The 24556-nt window shown below is 42.7% G+C and overlaps 1 protein-coding gene across 1 annotated transcript; it reads left to right on the forward strand.

Moving 5' to 3' along the window:
• The first annotated feature begins 601 nt into the window (after positions 1-601).
• Sld5 (DNA replication complex GINS protein Sld5) lies at positions 602-24224 on the forward strand. Its single transcript, XM_080286043.1, has 5 exons — positions 602-724; positions 14426-14572; positions 18023-18174; positions 22660-22839; positions 24121-24224. The coding sequence occupies exons 1-5, from the start codon at positions 629-631 to the stop codon at positions 24215-24217; spliced, it is 672 nt and encodes a 223-aa protein (XP_080142169.1). The 5' UTR covers positions 602-628; the 3' UTR covers positions 24218-24224.
• The last annotated feature ends 332 nt before the right edge of the window (positions 24225-24556 follow it).

Below are 24556 nucleotides of genomic sequence, written 5' to 3' on the forward strand. Positions count from 1 at the left end.
AATCGTTTAGACTGTGATGCGAAATGCAAAATTTAAGCGATGAAAGCAACAGGTAAAACGATTTCTTTAAAGTTATAGCTAACTGAATGCATTTATTTTGGAAATTATTTGATATAATTCTCTAAATTATGGGAACATAGCCTTGGAAAATACTACCTCCGTAAGTAAAGTGTGAACACTCTTGAGTCTGTAATAATGATGCATCCGTCACCTGTAATGCAGACATGTGTAGTACAACTTATCATACGTGTACGACATAATTCATCAGAGTAACAGTTATATAAACGTACATCTCTAAGCATTTTCGGGAGATCATCGTTTGTTTTAGTAACTGTCTCGAGAAAAAAACAATAACAGTTTGGTTATTTAGCAATTTCATTATTTCGGTTTTATGTTTGATTGTGGCATAACACGGACACTCTTAGAATATTTGAGTATTGTTTTAAAAAATTATTACTTTGTTTTGCTTTAAATTTAACATATTCCTATAAACATGTACGTATTTCATGGGAAAAGAGCTTGAGCCGAAATTCAATGTAGCAAAATATCTGGACGTTGGGATATGCATCGTTTTTGGCGGGATTTGTCAGGATGGCTTGTTATTGCTGTCGGCCCTAGTGTTAAGTTTATGAATATGTCTGACGTTGAAGAGGATATTATTGAAGGCTCCGATGACGATGGGGAGGTTATGACAGCTGCTGAAGTACTTCAGAAACTGGAAGAGGTGAAGTGCCCCTTGTTTACTTGCGTGTGGTAACTGCCCAAAATATATTAAGCATATTGCCTTGGAGAAGTTCACGAGCGATATATATGTTTAGTGTAATGTCCAGATCAGCCTTTCCATTATTAATAAACAGGAAAAGTTCTGGTTTTAGTGTTGTGTAAAGGGCTGTGGGAAGAATTCCACTGAGTATCAGTAAAATTATTTTTACCCATGGGATGGTAAATTTCCAGGCTGAAATGAAGTAGTACAATAAACAAATTTACGTACGGCACTTACACTAATAGGGAACCATATACTATATATATATATATATATATATATATATATATATATATATATATATATACCCGGTATATTATATATATAGGAGGTGCCTGGTGGTATAGTGAGTAATTACGGCACTCCAATCGGATTGAGCTGGTGAAGGTTTATATCCAAGGGATGGTTGGGGTTTATTGTTCACATAATGCCACTCAGGGATGAGTGAGGTTGGTCACTCTCATCTTAAATGTCAGGACTAATTTGCCTAGCCCCGGGTTCCTACGCTTCTCATGGGGCAGTGTAGGATTGGATGATGAATGAATGGAATATATATACTGTATAGGTAAATTTTTGCACATGCATCTCATGCGATTTTCGACTTTTCGTTAACATTTTCTAGTAGATTCGGTCATTCTAAGAATCTTTTCTTCTATGACATTGCTCTCGGAAATTGATAATTAATGAGAAACAGAAAACACTCAGATTGGATGCTTGTTACCACATGAAAAGTCCTATTTTTATAGCTAAAGAAAATTAACCTAACCTATAAAAATTACCCAACCTAGAAGCTTACCTTAACCAGTATCCTCGTTTTTGTTGAGGATGGATTTCATTGGCTGACGCAGTGCACTCTGGTCTGTGATTGGCAGAAATAAATCACATGTAACTCGTTTATTATCAGTTTTGGAGAGAAATGTCATAGAAGAAAAGATTCTTAGAATGACCGAATCTAGTAGAAAATGTTAACGTAAAGTCGAAAATTGCATGAGGTGTACGTGTAAAGTTAGTGCCCCTCCCCGGAAAACAACTAACTAAAAAAACAAACAAGAAGCCTCGGACAAGGACTGACCAAACGTTGACGACCAAGGACCGGACAAAGGACATTGCAATTGGAACTTGGAATGTAAGGGGAGCAAATGATGAGGTGAAAGAGAGAGAGATTGTCCAGGTGCTTGAGGATGCGAAAGTGGAGTGAAACAAAATGGAGAGGAGAAAGTGTGAGAGAATGGGAGTATGGATGGGGTATATGTGCAGGAGTAGGTGAGAATGAGAGGGCAAAGGAAGGAGTATGTATAGTTGTGAGTAAAAGATGGAAGAGGAGCATAAGACAGTATGGATCAGTTGGATCAAGGATTGTGTGGGTAAAGTTGAAAGTTGGAATACAAATGTGGGCGATTGTGTGTGTGTATGCGCCAACGCAAGATCGTGCTAGAAGAGTGAGAGAAGAGTTCTGGACAAATGTAGAAGTGTGCATGGAAAAGTTTGGAAGGAATGAGAGAGTGTTTTTGATTGGTGATATGAATGGTAAAGTTGGGAATGTGAAGGTGGATGGAATAGTTGGTGAGTGGGGTGTGCCTGCTGAGGTAGATGAGAATGGGAGTGCGTTAGCGGACATTTGTGCTGGGAGGGGGTTGGTGATAGCCAATACCCTCTTCAGGCATAAAATGATCCACAGGTATACATGGCGAGTGATGAGAAGGGTGGGTGGTGAACTGAGTGAAAGGAAGGCAATGATTGATTATGTGTGTGTGGATGAAAGGATGCGAAGATGTATATTGGATGCAAGAGTTTATAGAGGTTGGGGGAGTGGACTTTCTGACCACTACTTGGTGGTGGCCAGAATTAAAGTTCAAGTAAGATGGAGGAATAGAAGAAGGGAAAGACGAGAGGAAGGAGTAGTTGCAAGGAGAGTGGAAAGGTTACAAGAGGATGAGAAAAAGGCAGAGTACTGTATAAGAGAGAAGTGGAGGAACGATTGGGCAAATATGAATTGGAGCAGATGGGGGACTTGGAAGGTGTGTGTAGAATATTTACAGAAGAAATATGTGCAGCATGTGATGTGGTGTGTGGAAGGAAGAGAAGACGGAGGGGGGTGCAAGGAACAGCGTGGTGGACTGAAGACGTGAAAAGGGCTGTGGCACAAAAGAAGAAAGCATACAAGTAATGGATGAGAAATAGGGGCGTGGAAGAAGTTGAGAGGCGGAAGAGAGAGTTATATGTAGAAAGAAAGAGAGAGGTGAAAAGATTAGTAAGAGAGAGTAAGAAGAGAGTGGATGAGGAATTTGGAAGGAATTTGAGTGTAAAGTGGAGGGACTGTAAGAAAATGTTCTGGAAAGAGGTGAAAAGAGTAAGACAGGGTGGAAGCGAAGTTAGCAGGGGAGTGAAAGATAAAAATGGTAGATTACTAGTGGAGAAGGGAGAAAAAGTGAGCAGATGGAGAGAGCACTTTAAGGAATTGTTGAACGTAGAGGATGGAAGTAATGCGAGTATAAGTGGCTGGGGAATGGCTGGGAGAAGGAGGGAGGTGAGAAGACAGGAAGAAATCAGTAGGATAGAAGTTGTGGAAGCAATGAAGAAAGTTAAATCAGGGAAAGCCCCAGGAATTGATGGAGTGTGTGGTGAAATGCTGAAGCATGGGGGAGAGATAGTAGTAGAATGGATGTGGAAGATGTGCAGATTGGCCTGGGAAGAAGGTAGAGTCCTGGAGGATTGGAAGTCAGGTATAATTATTCCCTTGTACAAAGGAAAAAGGGAAAAAGAAGTGTGTGGTAATCATAGGGGCATTTGTCTTCTTAGTATAATAGGAAAAGTGTATGGTAGGATACTTATTGACAGAGTTAGAGAAAGAACAGAGGAATTAGTTGGAGAAGAACAGGGAGGCTTTAGGAAGGGAAGAGGTTGTGTAGATCAGATATTCATTCTCAGATCTTTAGTGGAAAAGTTTCTAGAGAAGGGAAAGAAGTTGTATGCGGCTTTCATGGATTTGGAGAAAGCATATGACAGGGTGGATAGACTAGGATTGTGGAAAGTGTTAAGAATATATGGAGTAGATGGGAAGTTGTTGAATGCTGTGAAGAGTATGTACGATGGTGCGAAGGCTGCAGTGCGTGTGGATGGTGAACTAAGTGAATTTTTCTCTTTGAAAGTTGGGTTGAAACAGGGATGTGTCATGTCTCCATGGTTGTTCAATCTGTACATGGATGGGGTAATAAATGAGGTACAAGGTAGGGTAGTGGATGTTGGAGTGGCCCTGGTGAGAGAGGATAGTGTTTGGAAACTCCCTGTACTGTTGTTTGCAGATGATACTGTGTTGTTGAGTGAAGATGAAGGGGAGCTGCAAGGCTTGGTGGATGAGTTTGAGAGAGTGTGTAAGAAACGGAATCTAAAGGTGAATGTAGGGAAGAGTAAAGTGATGGTCTTTGAGAGAGGTGAAGTCAGTGAATGTACAGCGAGGTTGGATGGTGAGGAATTGGAAAATGTGAGTACGTTTAAGTACTTGGGTAGTGTGATGAGTAAGGATGGAGGTTTGGAGGGTGAAGTGCTTGAAAGGGTACAGCAGGGAAGAAAGGTTGCTGGTTCTTTGAAAGCAGTGATAAGAAACAGGGAAGTGAGCATGGAAGTGAAAAAGTTACTACATGACAGTATTGAGATACCAACTCTAACGTACGGAAGTGAAGCTTGGACGTTGTTGGAAGGACACAAGTCAAGAGTGAGAGCAGTGGAAATGAGTTATTTAAGAAGAGCCTGTGGAGTCACATGGAGAGACAGGCTGACGAATGAGGATATAAAGGAGCGTTGTGGTGTTGATGTGGATGTGATAGGAAGCGTTATGAGGAACACACTGAGGTGGTTTGGCCATGTGGAGAGGATGGAGGGTGAAAGACTGACGAAGAGAGTGTATGTGAGTGAGGTGGAGGGGGAAAGAGGGAGGGGGAGGCCGAGGATGAGATGGAGAGATGGGGTGGAGAAGTATATGAGAGAGGGGGGTGTGAGTTGGGAGCAGGGGAGTGAAATGGCGGGGGACAGGGCGACTTGGAGGCAATTTGTTTGTGGCCACCCCAAACGGGATTGAGGCGTCTGGCAATAGATAGATAGATAGATAGTGTTATATATATATATATATATATATATATATATATATCTATATATATATATATATATATATATATATATATATATATATTAGTGGTAGGTGGTGGCGACCATCATCCACTCACTTGATGTAGTGCTGCCTACCTCTTCCTTAGCCTTTATCATTCTTTTTCTGTGCCTGCCCTCCTCTCTTCCTATTTCTCCCATCTTTCCTGTCACTTCTTATTGCTTTTCTTTCCTTTACAGGTGGCTTTACATTGAGCGACAAGCCAAATGGTTTCCTTTAAGCCAAGAAACCATTTACAGCGCTGGGTGGTAACCATATAACCAAACCATACGTGTTCCCTACGTGTCAACAAGTGGGTTGGTGGAGGGTTAGTGCCCCTCCCCGTAAAACAACTAACTCAAAGTCATACGGCCACCCCTTACGGGATTATGGCGTCTGGCAATAGATAGATAGATAGATATATATATATATATATACTGTATCCTGTGTATATACAGTACCCTCGCGTCCAACACGCGTTAGTCCAGCACAATTCGGGTCCAGCACGGAGAGCAATTAATTAGTATTATTTAATACGATTTAATTACTGCAACACGAGTGTGTTAGCATAACACACACAGAGCTCCGAGAAGTGGGCGAAATCCGCAGCGTTCACTCTAGCACGATCACCCCCGGTCCAACACGGTCATACTGGACATTAACATGATGATGATAGCCAATGAAAAACTTCTGATCAAGTAGCCTTCCCCGCCTGCTATCGTGACGTGATCGTGATGTCACCCAATTAAAAACGCTTCTGGTGTCACGTGATGTTTTGTTTACATTTCTCCCGCCACAGAGCCACTCAGTCGCATAATTGCATTGGAAGGTGCTTTTTTCTTGCTGCATTTTCTGCCCTTGTTACTGCATTTTACCCTGCTCACAATGCCTAGGAAGCCTTCTGAGAACCCCAAGAAGTGTCGGCACCTCCCTCAGGCCACCAAGCTAGAAAGCATCGAGAGGAAGAAGAAAGGGGAGAGGAAAGTTGACATTGCAAAGGCCTACGACATGAATGAAGCCAACGTGATCATAATAAAAAACTTAAGACAAAATCCTGGCAGCCGAAGGCTATCACACAGCACTTCATACCAGGTTTGCCGAGGATACGATGGTAAATCGGAACGGTAACATGGTAAAATTGCCGACGATACCACGAGCATTTGGAATTCATCTGGATGGATTCCTGCCGAGCATACGACGGGGAAAACAGTGTGACCAAAACCCAGGCGACTCGACAGAGAATGTATCGTACTACAGCATTGAACATTTAGCCTGACACTGAATACATATTAATATTTTAGAATAAATATCAATCGTTTTGAAACCCTTCTCATCGGCGTGCGTACCAGTTTATAAACAAAGTTGCTTCTCCTTATTCTCTACCGAGTCAGCGACAGCGATCACTTTCCACAGTCACGAGACGGGGCTCTGGCAACAGTGTGAGAAGCATGCACTTTGCCGAGGATTACAGGGCTAGGACAGGCAGAAGCAGGACCTTCCATGGCTGTGGACGAAGATAGTGATTCTGAGTGTGATTTCGAAGGATTTATGAGGGAGGTTTGATTTCGAAGGATTTATGAGGGAGGTTTGATTTCGAAGGATTTATGAGGGAGGTTGAGGAGGAGCAGCAGCCATTACCCGCTAGTGATGCCAGCAGCCATCCTCCTGGGACCCAGTAGGACTAACTACAGCCTCGGATACCACCTTCCATTCCCAGCAAGCCCACCAACACTATCCTAAAAGGTTAGTTATCATTCATAGCACAGTACCATTTATTATAATTACAGTAGTACCAATATATGTATAGGTATATGGTAGGTATTTAGGGTGACTTTTCCTAGGGTTGCTGACATAATTCATTTTTCCCCATAAGCTCTGTTGTTTGTCCAACACGTTTTTGGTCCAACACAGGACCCATGCATGACAATATTACCTTGTTGGATGCGAGGGTACTGTATATACAGTATATACTGTATACTGTGTATATATATATATATATATATATATATATATATATTTTATATATATACTGGTATATATATGAGGTGCCTGGTGGTTTAGTGAGCAATTACGGCACTCAAATCGGATTAAGCTGGTGAAGGTTTATATATATATATAAAATATAGAGGTCAAACTTTACACGTACACCTCATGCAATTTTCGACTCTTTGTTAACATTTTCTACTAGATTCGGTCACTCTAAGAATCTTTTCTTCGATGACATTTCTCTCGGAAACTGATAATAAACGAGTTACATGTGGTTTATTTCCGCCAATCACAGACCAGAGTGCGCTGCGTCAGCCAATGAAATTCATCCTCAACAAAAACGAGGATACTGGTTAAAGTAAGCTTCTAGGTTAGGTTAGGTAATTTGATAGGTTAGGTTAGGGTAGGTAATTTTTATAGGTTTGGTTAACTTCCTTTAGCTATAAAAATAGGACATTTCATGTGGTAACAAGCATCCAATCTGAGTGTTTTCTGTTTCTCGTTTATTATCAATTTCTGAGAGAAATGTCATAGAAGAAAAGATTCTTAGAATGACCGAATCTACTAGAAAATGTTAACGAAAAGTCGAAAATCGCATGAGGTGCATGTGCAAAAATTGGCCTATATATATATATATATATATATATATATATATTGCATTCATTCATTCATCATCCAATCCTACACTGTATATATATATATATATATATATATATATTGCATTCATTCATTCATCATCCAATCCTACACTGTATAATATATATATATATATATATATATATATATATACACTGAGGTGGTTTGGACATGTGGAGAGAATGGAGAATGAAAGACTGACTAAGAGGGTGTACATAGGTGAGGTAGAGGGAGGGAGAGGGAGGGGTAGACCGAGGATGAGGTGGAGGGATGGAGTTGAGAGGTATATGAGGGAGGGGGGGGTGAGTTGGGGGGAGGGTGGTCAAATGGTGGGTGACAGAGCGACTTGGAGGTGTTTTGTCTGCGGCCACCCTTTGTGGGATTAGGGGGTCGGGCTATAGATAAATTGATAGATATATATATATTTGTATTATATATATATATATATATATATACAGTATATTTATATGTATACTGTACATATATATATATATATATATATATATATATATATATATATATATATATATATATATATATATATATATATATACAGTATATTTATATGTATACTGTATATATATATATATATATATATATATATATATATATATATATATACAGTAATCCCTCCAATATCCAACGTAATAGAGCCATAGGTAGGTCCGGATATTGGTTTTGTCCGGATATTGGGCCCCAGCTTATGGACTTGTACTTATGGACCCTAACTCAGAGAAACACCTATACAACTCCCTCTGGACATGCATAGCACCTATTTAAGACCCAAATTACACCAATAAGGCACATAAATGACTGAAATAAATGCAAAAGAAACATAAAATGAGGGTTTAGAAGTATGTTCATACATTAATAAACATTCTGGTACTTATGGACCCTAACCTAGCGTAACTTAGAAAAACACATTCCTTCTGCACATGCATAGCTACTAACACCCTATTCACACCAATAAAGGACATTAAAGAGTGAAATGAGGTAAGTATAGTAGGGAAAAAAGTACAGTTTGAAACATTCTGGCTACTTACAGCAAGTCCCTGGCCACCTCGATGAATAACCGCCTCCTCTCGGACTCTGACAGTTAGAACGATTTCCTGAAGCACTTGCAGTACACTGTTCCTGAAGTCTTGCACTGAACTTAGTCAGTAACACACAGAAGTCTGTTCTCTTCACAGTGTTCACTTTTGTCCAAATAATGCTCCATTGTAACTTAGTGTTGCACTTTAACTTTTCCCAATTTTTTTTAATTTTCCAAAGGCAAAACAAACAAGTCTATTTACATTACATTTTTTTTCTATTGAGTCTTTTCTCTCACAACTTTAAATCCTTAACACAACACACCGTTTTTTTCACTGCACAACACTCAAAATTCCTGTGTGGTCTAGTGGAGAAGTTCTTGCTGTTTATTCACTGTCAGAGTCCGAGAGTATCACTGGCAGGCGACCTAGGGGTGCATCGCTGGGTCGTGGTGATGGCGTACCCACTGCAGAGGACTCTGAAGACAGCCGCAAACTCACGTTGAGCGGTGACTCCACCGTGGCTGATGTGCTGGGCTGTGGCTCGGAGCATGAGGGCCTGTCTTGGGGAAGCAACAGAGTGGAGCCAGGGCTGGGCACAGCGGGGGTCACGGGCCTGAAAAAACTGTCAATGGTTGATTGACGCAAGGACCGACGATTCTGACGATTGATGATGCGCTGCCTGAAAGCATGCACTTCCTCCACAAGTCCTAAGGGCCCCATCTCCCTGTCGCAGTTCGGGTGTTCCAGGTAGTCTAGGACGAACTCTAGATGTTCCCGGAGTGCACTCAGCTTGGGGATGGTTGGAGTAGTGTCCTGCTGAGAGGAGTCCGCATCATTGTCGCCTTCAGTGTCGGAATCTTCAAGTTCGGTACTGACACCAGCAACCGAAGACGCGATCTCGATATCAGACAACGTCTGATACCCAGGATCGCCCTCGTCGTCATCCAACCACTCACGAACATCATCCACATCTACATCGTCGCCGTGCGTACGTAGCCGTGCATGGAAGTCATCCACGTCAAACCCTAGAAAATCGTACTCCACATCCGTTCCGAGAAGCAGACGAGACCAACCATTTTCAAGAGTTTTCACAGGGACTTCCTTCCATGCACTAGCCCAGTTGTACAGCGCGGACTTGATGTTGTAGCGGCAAAGGTTTTCCAAAGTCCGCTTGCCTCATGTGTCCCGTCCTTCCCTGCGCTCGTCCTCGTCCTCGAGAACAACCACCACCTCGTCCAGGAACTTCCGATGGTATAGGCGCTTTGTTGCCACGATCACTCCTTGGTCCATTGGTTGAATGAGAGCAGTCGTATTAGGTGGCAGAAACATGCACCTAATCCGGCCATTTTCAGCAACCAAGTCCTTGTCGCACGGGTGGGCAGGTGCATTGTCGAGTAGGAGAGCCTTTACCTGGTCGCGCGGGATTCCCAGTGTCTTCGTCTGGTAATGGATGACCTCCTTGACGAAGTGACGGTGAAACCAGTCTTTGAAGATCACAGCTGTGAACCATGCCTTCAAAGAATGGTACTAGACGACAGGAAGGACATCCATCACCCCACGAAGGCACTGAGGCTGCTTTGCGCGGCCAACAACAATGGGCTTAAGCCGGTGCATGCCGTTAGCACTGGCACAACACAAAGCAGATATCCGTTCCTTGGAAAGCTTGTGGCCAGGTACAAGCTTCTCCGTCTCCTCGGCTAGAGTGTTCGTTGGCAGCGAGCGATAGAATAGGCCAGTTTCATCAGCGTTGTAGACTTGACCGAGAGTTAGGCCCTCCCTGTCGATCAAGCCTTTCACCTTGTGCGAAACTCGTCAACTCCATCCTCGTTAGCGTCCAATGCTGAGCCATGTGCTTTACGGTTGGTAAGGCCATGTCGCAACTTGAACGCGAAGAGCCAACCCTCGGATGCCTTGAGGTCTAGGGCGTCGTGAAGCCTGGCGAACTTCTCAGCAGCAGCCTTCAGCTCCGTTCCACGTACCATCACACCAGCAGCACGTTGCTGTTGATACCAAATCAACGTGGATTGGTCGATTTCTGCAAACTTGGGGGTAAACATAACCTTCCTTTCCACGTTGCATTTGCTTCTCGACGAGAAGTCAGCCGTGTACTACATGAGTTTGTCTCGGGACCTCTTGATATCGAACAAAGTAGACCGGGCCAGGTTGAACTCGCGAAGAATGCGGGAAGAAGACCAACCTGCATCCACTTTCTCCAATATCTCCCTCTTTTTCTCCAGAGTCAACACCACTCTCTTCCTTTTCTCAGGTGGCGGGGCCATCATCACACACACTAAGAGGAGGCCCGAGAGCAGCAGGAGGCCCTGCAGCAGGTAGGGCACCACCACAAAAGCGATCACATGGGCAGCCATTACAAGGAGCGTACACTCGCGGTGAGAGACAGGCGGGAAGTGGGGAGGATGCAGCGGCGCTCTATCGGACGTCGGAGGAATGACGCGCCAAAACAATGCTCTCCCGCGGCGGTTCAAATTACGGACGGAGTTTTTTTTTTTTTTTTAATGACCATTTTGGGAATGTTGGATCCCAGGACGATTATGTCTGGGTAGTGGGGATGTTCGGTTATTGGGCGTCCGGATATTAGAGTGAGTACTGTATATATATATATATATATATATATATATATATATATATATATAAGTAATCCCTCTAATATCCGAATGCCCAATATCCGAACATCCCCACTAACCGGACATAATCGTCCCGGGATCCAGTATTCCCAAAATGGTCCGAAAACCGCAAAAAATTCGGAAAAAAAAAAAAAAAAACGAATTTTTCCCACCCGTAATTTGAACTTCACGCGTGCGGTGTGGGACAGCTTTGTTGTGGCGCGTCATTCCTCCGACGTCCGATAGAGCACCGCTGCATCCTCCCCACTTTCCGCCTGTCTCTCATCACGAGTGCACGCTCGTCGTCATGGCTGCCCACGTGCTCGCTTTTGTGGTGGTTCCTTACCTGCTGCAGGCACTCCTGCTGCTCTCGGGTCTCCTATTGGTGTGTGTGATGATGGCCCCGCCGCCTGAGAAGAGGAAGAGAGTGGTGTTGACTCTGGAGAAGAAACGGGAGATATTGGAGAAAGTAGATGCGGGGTGGTCTTCTTCCCGCATCCTTCGCGAGTTCAACCTGGCCCGATCTACTTTGATATTAAGAGATCCTGAGACAAACTCATGCAGTACACGGCTGACTTCTCGTCGAGAAGCAAACGCAATGTGGAGAGGAAGGTGATGTTTACTCCAAAGTTTGCTGAAATTGACCGCTCCACATTGATTTGGTATCGACAGCAAAGTGCTGCTGGTGTGATGGTACGTGGAACGGAGCTGAAGGCTGGTGCTGAGAAGTTCCCCAGGCTTCACGATGCCCTAGACTTCAAGGCATCCGAGGGTTGGCTCTTCGCGTTCCAGTTACGGCATGGCCTTACCAAATGTAAAGCTCATGGCAAAGCTTTGGACGCTAACGAGGATGGAGTTGACGAGTTTCGGCACAAGGTGAAGGGCTTGATCGACAGAGAGGACCTCACTCTCGGTCAAGTCTACAATGCTGATGAAACTGGTTTATTCTATCGCTCTTTGCCAACGAACACTCTAGCCGAGGAGACGGAGAAGCGTGTACCTGGCTGCAAGCTCTCCAAGCAACGGATATCTGCTTTGTGTTGTGCCAGTGCTAACAGCATGCACCGGCTTAAGCCCATTACAGTATTGTTGGCAGTGCAAAGCAGCCTCGGTGCCTTCGTGGGGTGATGGATGTCCTTCCTTTCGTCTGGTACCATTCTTTGAAGGCATGGTTTACAGCCCAGATCTTCAAAGACTGGTTCCACCGCCACTTTGTCAAGGAGGTCATCAATTACCAGACGAAGACACTGGGAATCCCACATGACCAGGTAAAGGCCCTCCTTCTCCTCGACAATGCACCTGCCCACCCATGTGACAAGGACTTGGTGGCTGAGAATGGCCGGATTAGGTGCATGTTTCTGCCACCTAATACGACTGCTCTCATCCAACCAATGGACCAAGGAGTGATCATGGCAACAAAGCGCCTATACTGCCAGAAGTTCCTGGACGAGGTGATGGTTGTTCTCGAGGATGAGGACGAGCGCAGGGAGGGACGGGACATGCGAGGCCAGCGGACTTTGGAAAACCTTCGCCGCTACAACATCAAGTCTGCAATCTACAACTGGGCCAGTGCATGGAATGAAGTCCCTGTCAAGACTCTAGAAAATGGTTGGTCTCGTCTGCTTCTCGGAACGGATGTGGAGTACGATTTTCTAGGGTTTGATGTGGATGACTTCCATGCACGGCTACGTACGCATGGCAACAATGTTGATGTGGACGATTTGCGTGAGTGGTTGGATGACGACGAGGGCGATCCTAGGTATCAGACATTGTCTGATATCAAGATTGCATCTTCAGTTGCAGGTGTCAGTACCCAGCTTGAAGATTCTGACGAGGACGGCGACGATGATACGGACTCCTCTCAGCAGGACACTACTCCAACCATCCCCAAGCTGAGCGCACTCCGGGAACACCTTGAGTTCGTTCTCGACTACCTGGAACACCCGGACTGCGACAGGGAGATGGGGCCCTTGGGACTTGTGGAGGAAGTGCGTGCTTTCAGGCAGCGCATCATCAATCGTCAGAATCGTCGGTCCTTGCGTCAATCAACCATTGACAGTTTTTTCAGGCCCGTGACCCCCGCTGTGCCCAGCCCTGGCTCCACTCCGTTGTCTCCCCAAGACAGGCCCTCATGCTCCGAGCCACAGCCCAGCACATCAGCCACGGTGGAGTCACCGCTCGACATGAGTTTGCATCTGTCTTCAGAGTTGTCTGCAGTGGGTACGCCATCACCACGATCCAGCGACGCACCCCTAGGTCGCCTGTCAGTGATACTCTCGGACTCTGACAGTGATTAAACAGCAAGAACTTCTCCACTAGACCACACGGGAATTTACAGTGTTGTGCAGTGAAAAAAACAGTGTGTTGTGTTAAGGATTTACCATTGTGAGTGAGAATACAATTTTGAAACATTTAACATAAATAGACTTGTTTGTTTTTGCTTTAGAAAATGGTTAGAAGAGTGGGAAAAGTTAAAGTGCAGAGTGCAACACTTAGTAAGTCACAATGGAGCATAAGTTAGACAAGAGTGCGCACTGTGAAGAGAACGGACTTCTGAGTGCGATTGACTAAGTTCAGTGCAAGACTTCATGAACAGTGTACTGCAAGTGCTTCAGGAAATCGTTCTAACTGTCAGAGTCCGAGAGGAGGCGGTTATTCATCAAGATGGCCATGGACTTGCTGTAAGTAGGCAGAATGTTTCATACTGTACTTTTTTCCATACTATACTTACCTCAAACACTTCATTTCACTCTTTAATGTCCTTTTTTGGTGTGAATAGGGTGTTAGGAGCTATGCATGTGCAGTAGGAAGGTGTTTTTCTGAGTTAGGCTAGGTTAGGGTCCATAAGTACCGGTCCGGGAGCCAGGCACTTTTAAGTACCCAGAATGTTGAATATTGTATGAACCTACCTCAAAACCCTCATTTTATGCTTCTTTTGCATTCATTTCAGTCTTTTATGTGCCTTATTGGTGTGATTTGGGTCTTAAATAGGTGCTATGCATGTCCAGAGGGAGTTGTATAGGTGTTTCTCTGAGTTAGGGTCCATAAGTACAAGTCCATAAGCTGGGGCCCAATATCCGCACAAAACCAATAACCGGACCTACCTATGGCTCTATTATGTTGGATATTGGAGGGATTACTGTATATATATATGTATTTATAGAATCAACTCCATTTGCATATATGAACATTATCATAATTCTGTGTCCATAACTAATATTATTTGATGTTCATACTGCAGGCATGGATCACAGAGCGCATGTCACCAACCCTGGAGCAGCATCAGAGTGAACTGGTGGATTGCATGCTGGACCAGATTCACCAGATGTCACAAAACCTCAAGCGCTGCAAGAAGCATGACTTTAGGCTGGCTATACACAAGATGGAGGTGTGGGAGTGGGGCTGATTATATCCCGCTTTTTTTTTTTTTTTTTTTTTTTTTTTTTACATGACCAGCATCCCAAATGTCTTCCACCCTAGCTGATGGTCAAGTGTACTTAGATTGGAAGTTTGATTGACAAATAACCAAGAAGACTTATTCCTACCTCATAACCAAGGCTCATCAAATTATGCAACCACAACTTAGTACAGAACCTCGCGTCCAAGATGGCACTGGTAATATTGTCGCCTGAGGGTCCCGTCTTAGACGAGAAACGTCTTGGACCAACACAAGACCTTATGGAAAAAATTAATGCCTGTATTTTTGCAAAATCTTCAAAAAGTGCCCCTAAAAACATCCACCTAGACCTATTTTGGCAAGAAAGCAATTTTCCTCACCTTGAAAATGTGTGTTTCTTAGCTTGTTATCTCCAGCTTAGTAGCTCAATTATCTCCAGCTTAACCCCTTAACCGCGGGGCGTCACTTTCGTGACGCTTGGGAGGAAGGAATCATACCGCGGGGCAACACTTTTGTGATTCTGTTATTTTGAATTCGCCCGGGCTTTCCAGTGGTGGCTTGTATCATCTGTCAGTACTGCCAATGTCCAACACTAGTCAGCACTCCTAATCTCATCTGTACTCCCATCCATTGTTGACAATTTAGCCATTTCTCCCCATTCTTGACTCCCCTCCCTACCTCCCCTCCATTACCCTATCCTCTCGCCTGCCCGGCCGTGCTACGCTAAGTAAATCTTCCCAGGAATTTTTCACTGTTATCACCCATTGAAATAAGCCCTATGCCCTATTCTTATACCAAATAATATATACAAGAAAGAAATAAGGTAAGTGAGAGTGCCATACACCTAGAATTGGCTAATTATCACCTGACAACACCTCACGTGCACTCGTTCGCTAAGTTTTGCTGTTTATTTCCCCTTGAAATATGCCATATAATCTATTTTCGTAATTAAAATATATATAAGAAAGGAAAGGAGAAGCCTAAGTGATATTTACATTCACCTGGAACTACCTAATTATTGCAGGCCACCACACAGTATTCTACGCTAAGTAAATCTTCCCTGGAATTTTCCACTGATTTCATCCATTGAAATAAGCCCTATGCCCTATTCTTATACCAAATAATATATACAAAAAAGAAATAAGGTAAGTGATGGTGCCATACACCTTGAATTGGCTAATTATCACCTGACAACACCTCACGTGCACTCGTTCGCTAATTTTCGCTGTTTATTTCCCCTTGAAATATGTTGTATAATCTATTTTCGTAATAAATATACATGTAAGGAGGGAAGGGAGAAGCCTAAGTGATATTTACATTCACCTGGAACTACCTAATTTATTATGTATTGTCTTGGTTTCCTGCCAATCATTTCATTGCTATATATTAGCAGGTCTCACAGGGCTGAAGTTGGTAGTATTGCACTCACCCTAGCCAGGCGGCAGGAGGCCACTACTATCAGTTCACTGTCGTCTTTGAAGGTGAAGGTACGTTGGATTAGCTCCTGCTAACTTCCGCCGCTTTTGAGCCCCATGCAAAGGGCCCTGTGACCTTTACCCCCTACTAAACCTCGTGTGGAAAGAGGTAAAGGGCTGACAATTGATAGGGAGTGACTACGATCTTTTTATTGAGTAAAACAGTGCAAGTGGAATTGTAAGTAATGTGTAAACAGCCAGTGAAAGGAATGAATAAATATAAGTGAACAGTGGAAAATAGTTTTATAAGTTACTTCAAGTGACAGTGCATAACACGGTGTAAATAAAATAGAAATGTAAATAATGTAAATAAAATAGAGAACATAAATAGAAATGTAAATGAGTAGTATTATAAGAATACGAGTATATACCCTAGGAGTAATGAAAGTGAAAGTTTCACTCTAGCATGTATGAATACTATGAGTTATGAGAGTGAAGGTGAAAGTGACATTCCCTCTCAATGCTAGTATACAGGACGAGAAAGTGAATGCTACGTATTTTACTGAAAGAAATTGAATCCCTACAGTGACAATAAACTACTATTACTGAAGGAAACTTATGGATAAAGACTGTAGATATATATACGTGTTATATAGTAACAGAAATATAAATTGAGTGTTTTTATGAATAATAGACAACACTAGCGGCGAACGATCGGAAGTGGGATGGTCATATGCCCTCGTAATTTTCATTGCTTTCACTTTTTTTTTTTTTTTTTTTTTTTTTTTTTTTTAGTATGGATTCCAAACTATTTGAGAATCATAGAATAGTGTTTCTAATGATAATATCAGGCTGTGGTAATCATATTACGAGTTGTCAGGAAGTGTAAAGTGGAGACTTCGTTACCCAACTTCAGAGGTCTCCACAAGTCCTACAGTACTTGACGAAGGCTTAACAAAACCCAAGGAGAAAGCTGAAGGTATGTGCCATGAGTATATTTGATTTTAATATTCTAGGACTAGTAACTGATTTTTGGCAAATATTTTTAGAGAGTCTATCGGAGCGCGAATATGCCCGCGGGAGCCGCAAGTCAAAGCAAAACAAGCCAGCAGTTTAAGGGTTAGTAGCCTCAGGTAGATGGCGGCACACTAAGGGGTTAGCTGATGGTTTCCTAAGCATGGGTATGGAAGGAGAGGCAATAACCTATACTCATTTTTTTTATTGAGGCGACGATGCACATGACAGGTTTGTGATGATTGGCTGAATGCAACATGTCCGAATAACATTTACTAACCCAAATTTCCCCCTAATATATATGTTGTCAATTAATAATGCTAACGAGTAAAGAGATTATGAAGTAATGTTGAATTCAGCCAATCATCACCAACCTGTCAAGTGCATCTTCGCCTCGATATAAAAAAAACTGAGTATAGGAGCAAACGCAGAGTGCAACACGCGGTATGTGTCCTTGACGCTCTGGTGAGGGAGACAAAGGGAAGCCCCGCATGCCCATCATGTGACCAGATGCCAATATTTCATTGGACAACATTGCAACCACGTCACTCTCCCGGGCGCGGGAACCGTGTTGGACTGGGTGAGACTGTTATAGCTGTATTCTCCTTGGACTTGGGCCATTATGAACCGTTGGTTCCGTATTGGACATATGCAACTGTATTATGGCAATATTTGGAATTATTATTTATGGTCTCTGGCTTGGACAAACCCATCTTGGACGCGAGGGTACTTTATTAGGTGCTGTCTCTTCCACCACCTAAAACAAACCAACTACTGTATTGGTTGGACATATCTATTGGCAACTTGGTGTGTCAGGTTATTATTGATGCAGCCAGGTACTGTAGAAGAGTAATAGTAGGTATGACAGAATGAAATGAAGTTGGTTAAACGAGATTAGGCAAATGTTAAGTTTCCTTTGTTCTAGGCATCCAGTAACACAGCAGATTGCTGCATGTGCATACTTACCAGAGATTATCAACTGTTATCATAGGTATTATTACATTGTTTTCAGATTGATAGGATAAGATATGTTCTCAGCAGCTACCTTCGTGTAAGACTAGAAAAAATAGAGAAATTTGCACACCACCTCCTGGACAAAGAAGCCAGCCAGACAGATGAGGCCTTGTTGGTTCTATCCCCACAAGAAGCTGCATATGCCAAAGAGTAAGTGAAAAAAAAATATATCAATAACATTTTATTTTTTTTCTTATCAGGGCAGACATGAGGCCTTGTCGGTTTTATCCCCACAAGAAGCTGCATGTGCTAAAGAGTCAGTAAAAAAAAAAAAAAAAAAAAAAAAAAATTTTTTTTTTTTTTTTTTTTTTTTTTTTTTTTTACCTCATCAGGGTATAAGGGTTTAGGGCTAGGCTACTTAACCCAAACGTTAAGGCGAGGATTTGAATTTCATAAAAGCAGACTTTCCTGATCTACCAGATAACCCGCCGACATGTCATAAAAGTACCCCCGCTAATACCAATACACCAGTCCTGTATGAGACAGCCCTAGCATGTATTCAATATGGACGGTGGGTGTTAGCGCCGAAGTGGTGACATGTAGAGAGGTGTATGGTATGTAGGAGGACTACTGGGCCTTGAGAGCAGGCTGTGAAGCCTATGCCCAGAAGTCGGACACAAAAAAAAAAAAAAAAAAAAAATATATAAACTGTAAACCCCAACATCCCTTTGAATATTAACACTTATGGGTCACATTCCTTTTGAGAACCTTTATGTACTAGACCCCAGCCATCCAAAATATCAGAAAGTACTGCACAGGACTTCACTGTTCGGTAAATCTATCTATCTACTGCCAGTTGCCTTAATCCCGTACGGGGTGGCCACAAACAAATTGCCTCCACATCGCCCTGTCCCCGGCCATTTCACTGCCTTGCTCCCAGCTCACATCCCCCTCCCTCATATATTCTCTGCTCCATCCCTCCATCTCATTCTTGGCCTTCCCCTCCCTTTCTCCCCCTCCACTTCACTCCCATACACTCTCCTCATCAGTCTCTCACTCTCTATCCTCTCCACATGGCCAAACCACCTCAACATGTTTCTCCTAATGCTTTCTATCACATCCACATCCACACAACAACTCTCCTTCACATCTTCATTTGTCAGTCTGTCTCTCCATGTGACTCCACATGCTCCTTTCAAGTAACTAATTTCCACTGCTTTCACTCTTGACTTATGTCCCTCCAACAAAGTCCAAGCTTCACTTCCATATGTTAGAGTTGGTATCACAATACTGTCATGTAGTAACTTTTTCACTTCCATGCTCACTTCCTTGTTTCTTATCACTGCCTTCAAGGAACCAGCAACCTTTCTTCCTTGTTGTACCCTTTCAAGCACTTCACCCTCCAAACTTCCATCCTTACTCATCACACTATCCAAGTACTTAAACATACTCACATTTTCCATTTCCTCATCCAACCTTACTGTACATTCACTGACTTCTCTCAAAGACCATCACTTTACTCTTCCCTACATTCACCTTTAGATTCTGTTTCTTACACACTCTTCCAAACTCATCCACCAAGCCTTGCAGCTCCCCCACTTAACAACACTATCATCTGCAAACAACAGTACAGGCAGTTTCCAAACACTGCCCTCTCTCATTAGAGCCACTCCAACATCCGCTGCCCTACCTTGTACAGTATCTTTTTTATAACTCCATCCATATACAGATTGAACAACCATGGAGACATGTCACATCCCAGTTTCAGCCCAACTTTCAAATAGCAAAATTCACTTAGTTCACCATCCACACACACCGCAGCCTTTGCCCCCTCATACATACTCTTCACAGCATTCAACAACTTCCCATCTACTCCATATATTCTTAATACTTTCCACAATCCTTGTTTATCCACCCTGTCATATGCTTTCTCCAAATCCATGAAGGCCGCATACAACTTCCTTCCCTTCTCTAGAAGCTTTTCCACTAAAGATCTAAGAATGAATATCTGATCTACACAACATCTTCCCTTCCTAAAACCTCCCTGTTCATTTCCAACTAAATCCTCTGTTATTTCCCTAACTCTGTCAATAAGTATCCTACCATATATTTTTCCTGTTACACTAAGAAGACAAATGCCCCTATGATTACCACACACTTCTTTTTCCCCCTTTTCCTTTGTACAAGGAAATAATTAAACTTGACTTCCAATCCTGAGGGACTCTACCTTCCTCCCAGGCCAATCTGCACATCTTTCACATCCATTCTACTACTATCTCTCCCCCATGCTTCAGCATTTAACCACACACTCCATCAATTCCTGGGGCTTTCCCCATTTTGACTTCATTGCTTCTACAACTTCCATCTTACTGATTCCTTCCTCTTCCTTTCTTCTCTCAGCCATTCCCTAGCCACGTATATCACATTACTTTCATTCTCTGTGTTCAACAATTCATTAAAGTGTTCTCTCCATCTGCTGACTTTTTCTCCCTTCGCCACTAGTAATCTACCGTTTTTATCTTTCACTCCCCGACTGACATCACCGCTACCCTGTCTAACTCTGTTTATCTCTTTCCAGAACATTTTCTTACAGTCTCTCCACTTTACACTCAAATTCCTTCCAAATTCCTCATCCACCCTCCTCTTACTCTCTCTCACTAATCTTTTCACCTCTCTCTTCCTCTCTACATATAACTCTCTCCTCTGTCTCTCAGATTCTTCCACACCCCTATTTCTCATCCACTCACTATATGCTTTTTTCTTTTGTGCCACAGCCTGTCTCACCTCTTCATTCCACCATGCTGTTCTGTGCACCCCCTTTCGTCTTCTCTTCACCCCACACACCGCCTCACATGCTGCTCAGATTTCTTTTGTAAATATTCTGCATACACCTTCCACATCCTCCATCTGTTCCAATGTATAATTTCCCAATCGCTCCTCCACTTCTCTCTTATATTCTGCCTTTTTCTTATCCACTTGTAACATTTCCACTCTCCTTGCGCCTACTCCTTCCTCCCGTCCTTCCCTTCTTCTGTTTCTCCATTTTACTCCGTTCAGTAAAACTTTATCATAATCTTGACCTTTGTACCCATCTGATGGTGGAGTTAGGACCCAGAAATGAGGATATAAAGTACAGAGTGGGAGAACTGTGACCATCACTCCCAGTGAAAATGGGCAACTCAGACATTCAGATATCATTCAAGCCCCTCGAATCTTGCCCTCTCAGTTAATCCATCTGCACTCTGTTCCCCCTGCTAAATTTCATGTATGTTTGCCAGGTAGTCATTCTGTTGACAGTTAAAAATTAATTGCCAGACCCTTGTCATTTACTCCTTCCTAACACACTGTACTTGACCCACCCAACTCTTTCCCTTGTCCTTTCCCTTGCCTCATCAGCTTCCACACTGGTACATCATATTCTAACACACTCAGTTGCCATTTACAAGCGTTTGTGGAAAATACTGCATTGGTTTTTCATTGTTAATTAAAACATTTACTGTGTTGGAAGGAAGTGGAAGAAGGCACAGGTGAATTGATATGAGATTTTTTCCTGACTAATTTTGCCAATGATTCTTCATTTAGGACCCATAGACTGAATGTCAGTAGTCAGAAATAAATCTCATCTCAGTTCACCCATGTCTTCTTCCACCTCCTTCCCATATCTGTCAAAGTGTGTCTGCATAGTATACTATTCAGTGCTGTACTGGTATTCTGCATTATTGGTATTTCTCACCGTACTCTTACAAGTTCCAAGATGAATATATGGTAATGTAGTCACAAAGGTAATATGAAAAAAGACACGACATCCTGTAAATTTATTTCAAACCCCTCAGTACCATGACATCTTGTTTAAGTGCTTGCAGTCTGCCCCCAAGAGAAAGATGGATGGCTTTTATAAAACTGGAATTGTACCATATAATGCTACCAAGGGGAGTAGACTGGTCTGTATCAGTCCACATGAGGTCCACTGTAGAATCAGACCTCCTTTATGAAAGTGTGATAGCTAGAGTTAACCCTTCCAAGTTGTTGTTAGATCAACTCTAAGTCTGTTTGACCAAGCAGACCCATCAACTACAGGCAAGCACCAACCCCTGCAGGTCCAGCATTCCCTTGCAATTGACAGCAGCTCCCCACAGTGAAGTGAGGGGAAGTGTGTGGAAACTTGGTTCCTGGTTGGGTGCTGCATTTGCATCTCTCCACTCAGTTAACAGGAGTACTAGGTTCCACTTCACCCCATGATCTGGTTATATGAATACCACCCAGCATTATAAATGGTTTCCTTGGTTACAGGAAACCATTAGTCTTATCACTTAGTGTAGAGCCACCTGAAGCAGAAAGTTTAATAAAAAGTAACAGGAAGGAAAGGGAGAAGTAGGTACAGAGGAAGGTAGACATAGAATAGAATTATAAATGTGAAGGAAGAAGTAGGCAGCACTACACTGAGTGGATGTTGGTTGCCACCATTTACCACAATCCTTCCAAGTATTGGCAAGTACAAATTGGATAGGGGTGTCTGAAGTGAAATCTACCAGTCCATGCCATGTATTATGGCAGCCTAGCCATGGTCCCCTACACCCCAAAAGAAGTAAAATTAGATAAGCTGATACCGTCCCCTCTTATGAATTCTAGTTCAGTACAGTACGTTATTTTTCATCCTGAAATATGAAGTACCAGTAATTATTTGATCATCTCCAGATACGCCTCAAGCTTAGAGTCCCACTTTCAAAATGTAGTGCTACAGCATGTACCAGAGAACCTGCGCACATTTGACAGGGACAAGATGAGTGTCAAGCCAAACATGGATGGCTATGTGTTCCTCAAGGTGAAGCAAGCAACACCTGGCATCTTGCTGGAGGATGACACTGGAGAAGGCAGGCAAGTAGAGTCTGTTTCAAATTAGAATTATCCGTGGCCACAATCCACACCCTTTCACACCTGCCCATCACATGTTAATATAGGCAGTACCAAGGTAGATTGAACTTAAAGGTGATAGGGCTAGAATGAGGATGGTGTGAAAGGATGTGAGTTGTGGCCAAGTGTAATTTTTATTTGGAATGACATATTGCTTTGTTATACTGTACTGTATCTGTTGTGTGGAAACTCCAGTCCAGTTTGTGGTTACATTAAGATATGGATGTGAGATTCTGGTGATGGCATTAGGACATTGGGAATGGGATTACTGAGGAATGTGTGTGGAGTGCATAAGATGGATAAGAAATAATTTGTGAAAGATGAGTATGGATGTTTGTTGGTATACAGTAGGGTTGAAGAGTTTGTACTTAGGTGATATGAAGAAGAAAATGGATGTAGATAGGGTGGTTGCAGCACGAGTAATAGTTGCAACCCCAGGCTTAACTGAACATGAACCCAGCAAACTGCAGGCTGAAGCTGCCTTTCTGCTGCTAGGGTGGTGAAAAAGATATGTGTGATTTTGAAGGTGGGCATGCTATTAATGTTTCACCCCCTTTTGTGCTTTCTGTTTCATGACCCCATCTTTAAGTGAGTAAAAGGTCAAGATGGCAATGAATGCATAATTATTGTACTAATAATTCCGTTTTATACTGGGGAAATGAGAATTGCTCTGGCAGAAATTGAATAAGTAGAATTCACTGGAATTGGTAGAAGTTAGGCTGTTGATTAGTTCTGACTGTCAGGTATTGCTCTCAGGATGCTACCTCACCCCATCCTTGAGTGGGGGAAAAAAAAAAAAAAGTTGGTATGATGATGACGATGGAACAGAATACTCAGGTAGGGACTTAACATTCTAATATTTACAAGTACAGTAATGGAAGGGGATGGGTCCATTATGATGCGGCAAGGGTAAATCAGCTCTGCTATCAGGGCCTGCTGTGGATGTCGCTGATTCCACTGTGCAGTTGACTCTTGTGCGGTGTGGTGCAGTGAGGATCTGTCCCTTCTCCCCTTGGGACTAAGATATGCATAAATGTGTGTGTGTGGATGTGTAAATTGGTGTGTTGTCCTGTCTCGGCAACCCCCCTTTTTGGGGGGCAGTGCAGCCTAGGTATATAGATAGATACAGTAATGTATGGATATTGAATTGTGTTTGATTCTTGAATTCACATTACTCATGTGGATAAAAGGAATTTAAGGGAGTGAATTGTTAAATTAATTTAAATCCTCCATATCACACTGCAGGGATGAGGAAATTGATCTGAAGGAGGGGAGCCAGTACCTAATACGCTACAAGCCCATCATGAACCTGCTTCAGTCTGGAGCTGTCACACTTATATGATCACCATAGTAGCTTAGTCAGATAGATTTTTAACTATACATTTCTATTCCTCTAATATATACCTGAGTGTTATATAGTATGAATTACCCGTTATATTTCATTGTCTTTATTTTTACACAGACATTTTCTGTTATTATTATTATTAAATACATATTACTTTCCATATGTAAATCATATCAAGATTAGTAAAATCTGAGAAGACATCTTCAGTTGCTTAAGGATATATACTAGGTTCAAGTTAGAGTTAACTTTCAGCCAGGTACTTACAGCTTAATAAATATATTTGTATATGGTGATGAGTTTGTGGCATTAAACTAATCTTTTTTACCAAATTAGCTT

This window comes from Coenobita brevimanus, chromosome 110 (assembly GCF_032717465.1).
Source record: "Coenobita brevimanus isolate Jiangsu-jjx chromosome 110, ASM3271746v2, whole genome shotgun sequence".
Classification (NCBI taxonomy): Eukaryota; Metazoa; Arthropoda; class Malacostraca; order Decapoda; family Coenobitidae; genus Coenobita; species Coenobita brevimanus.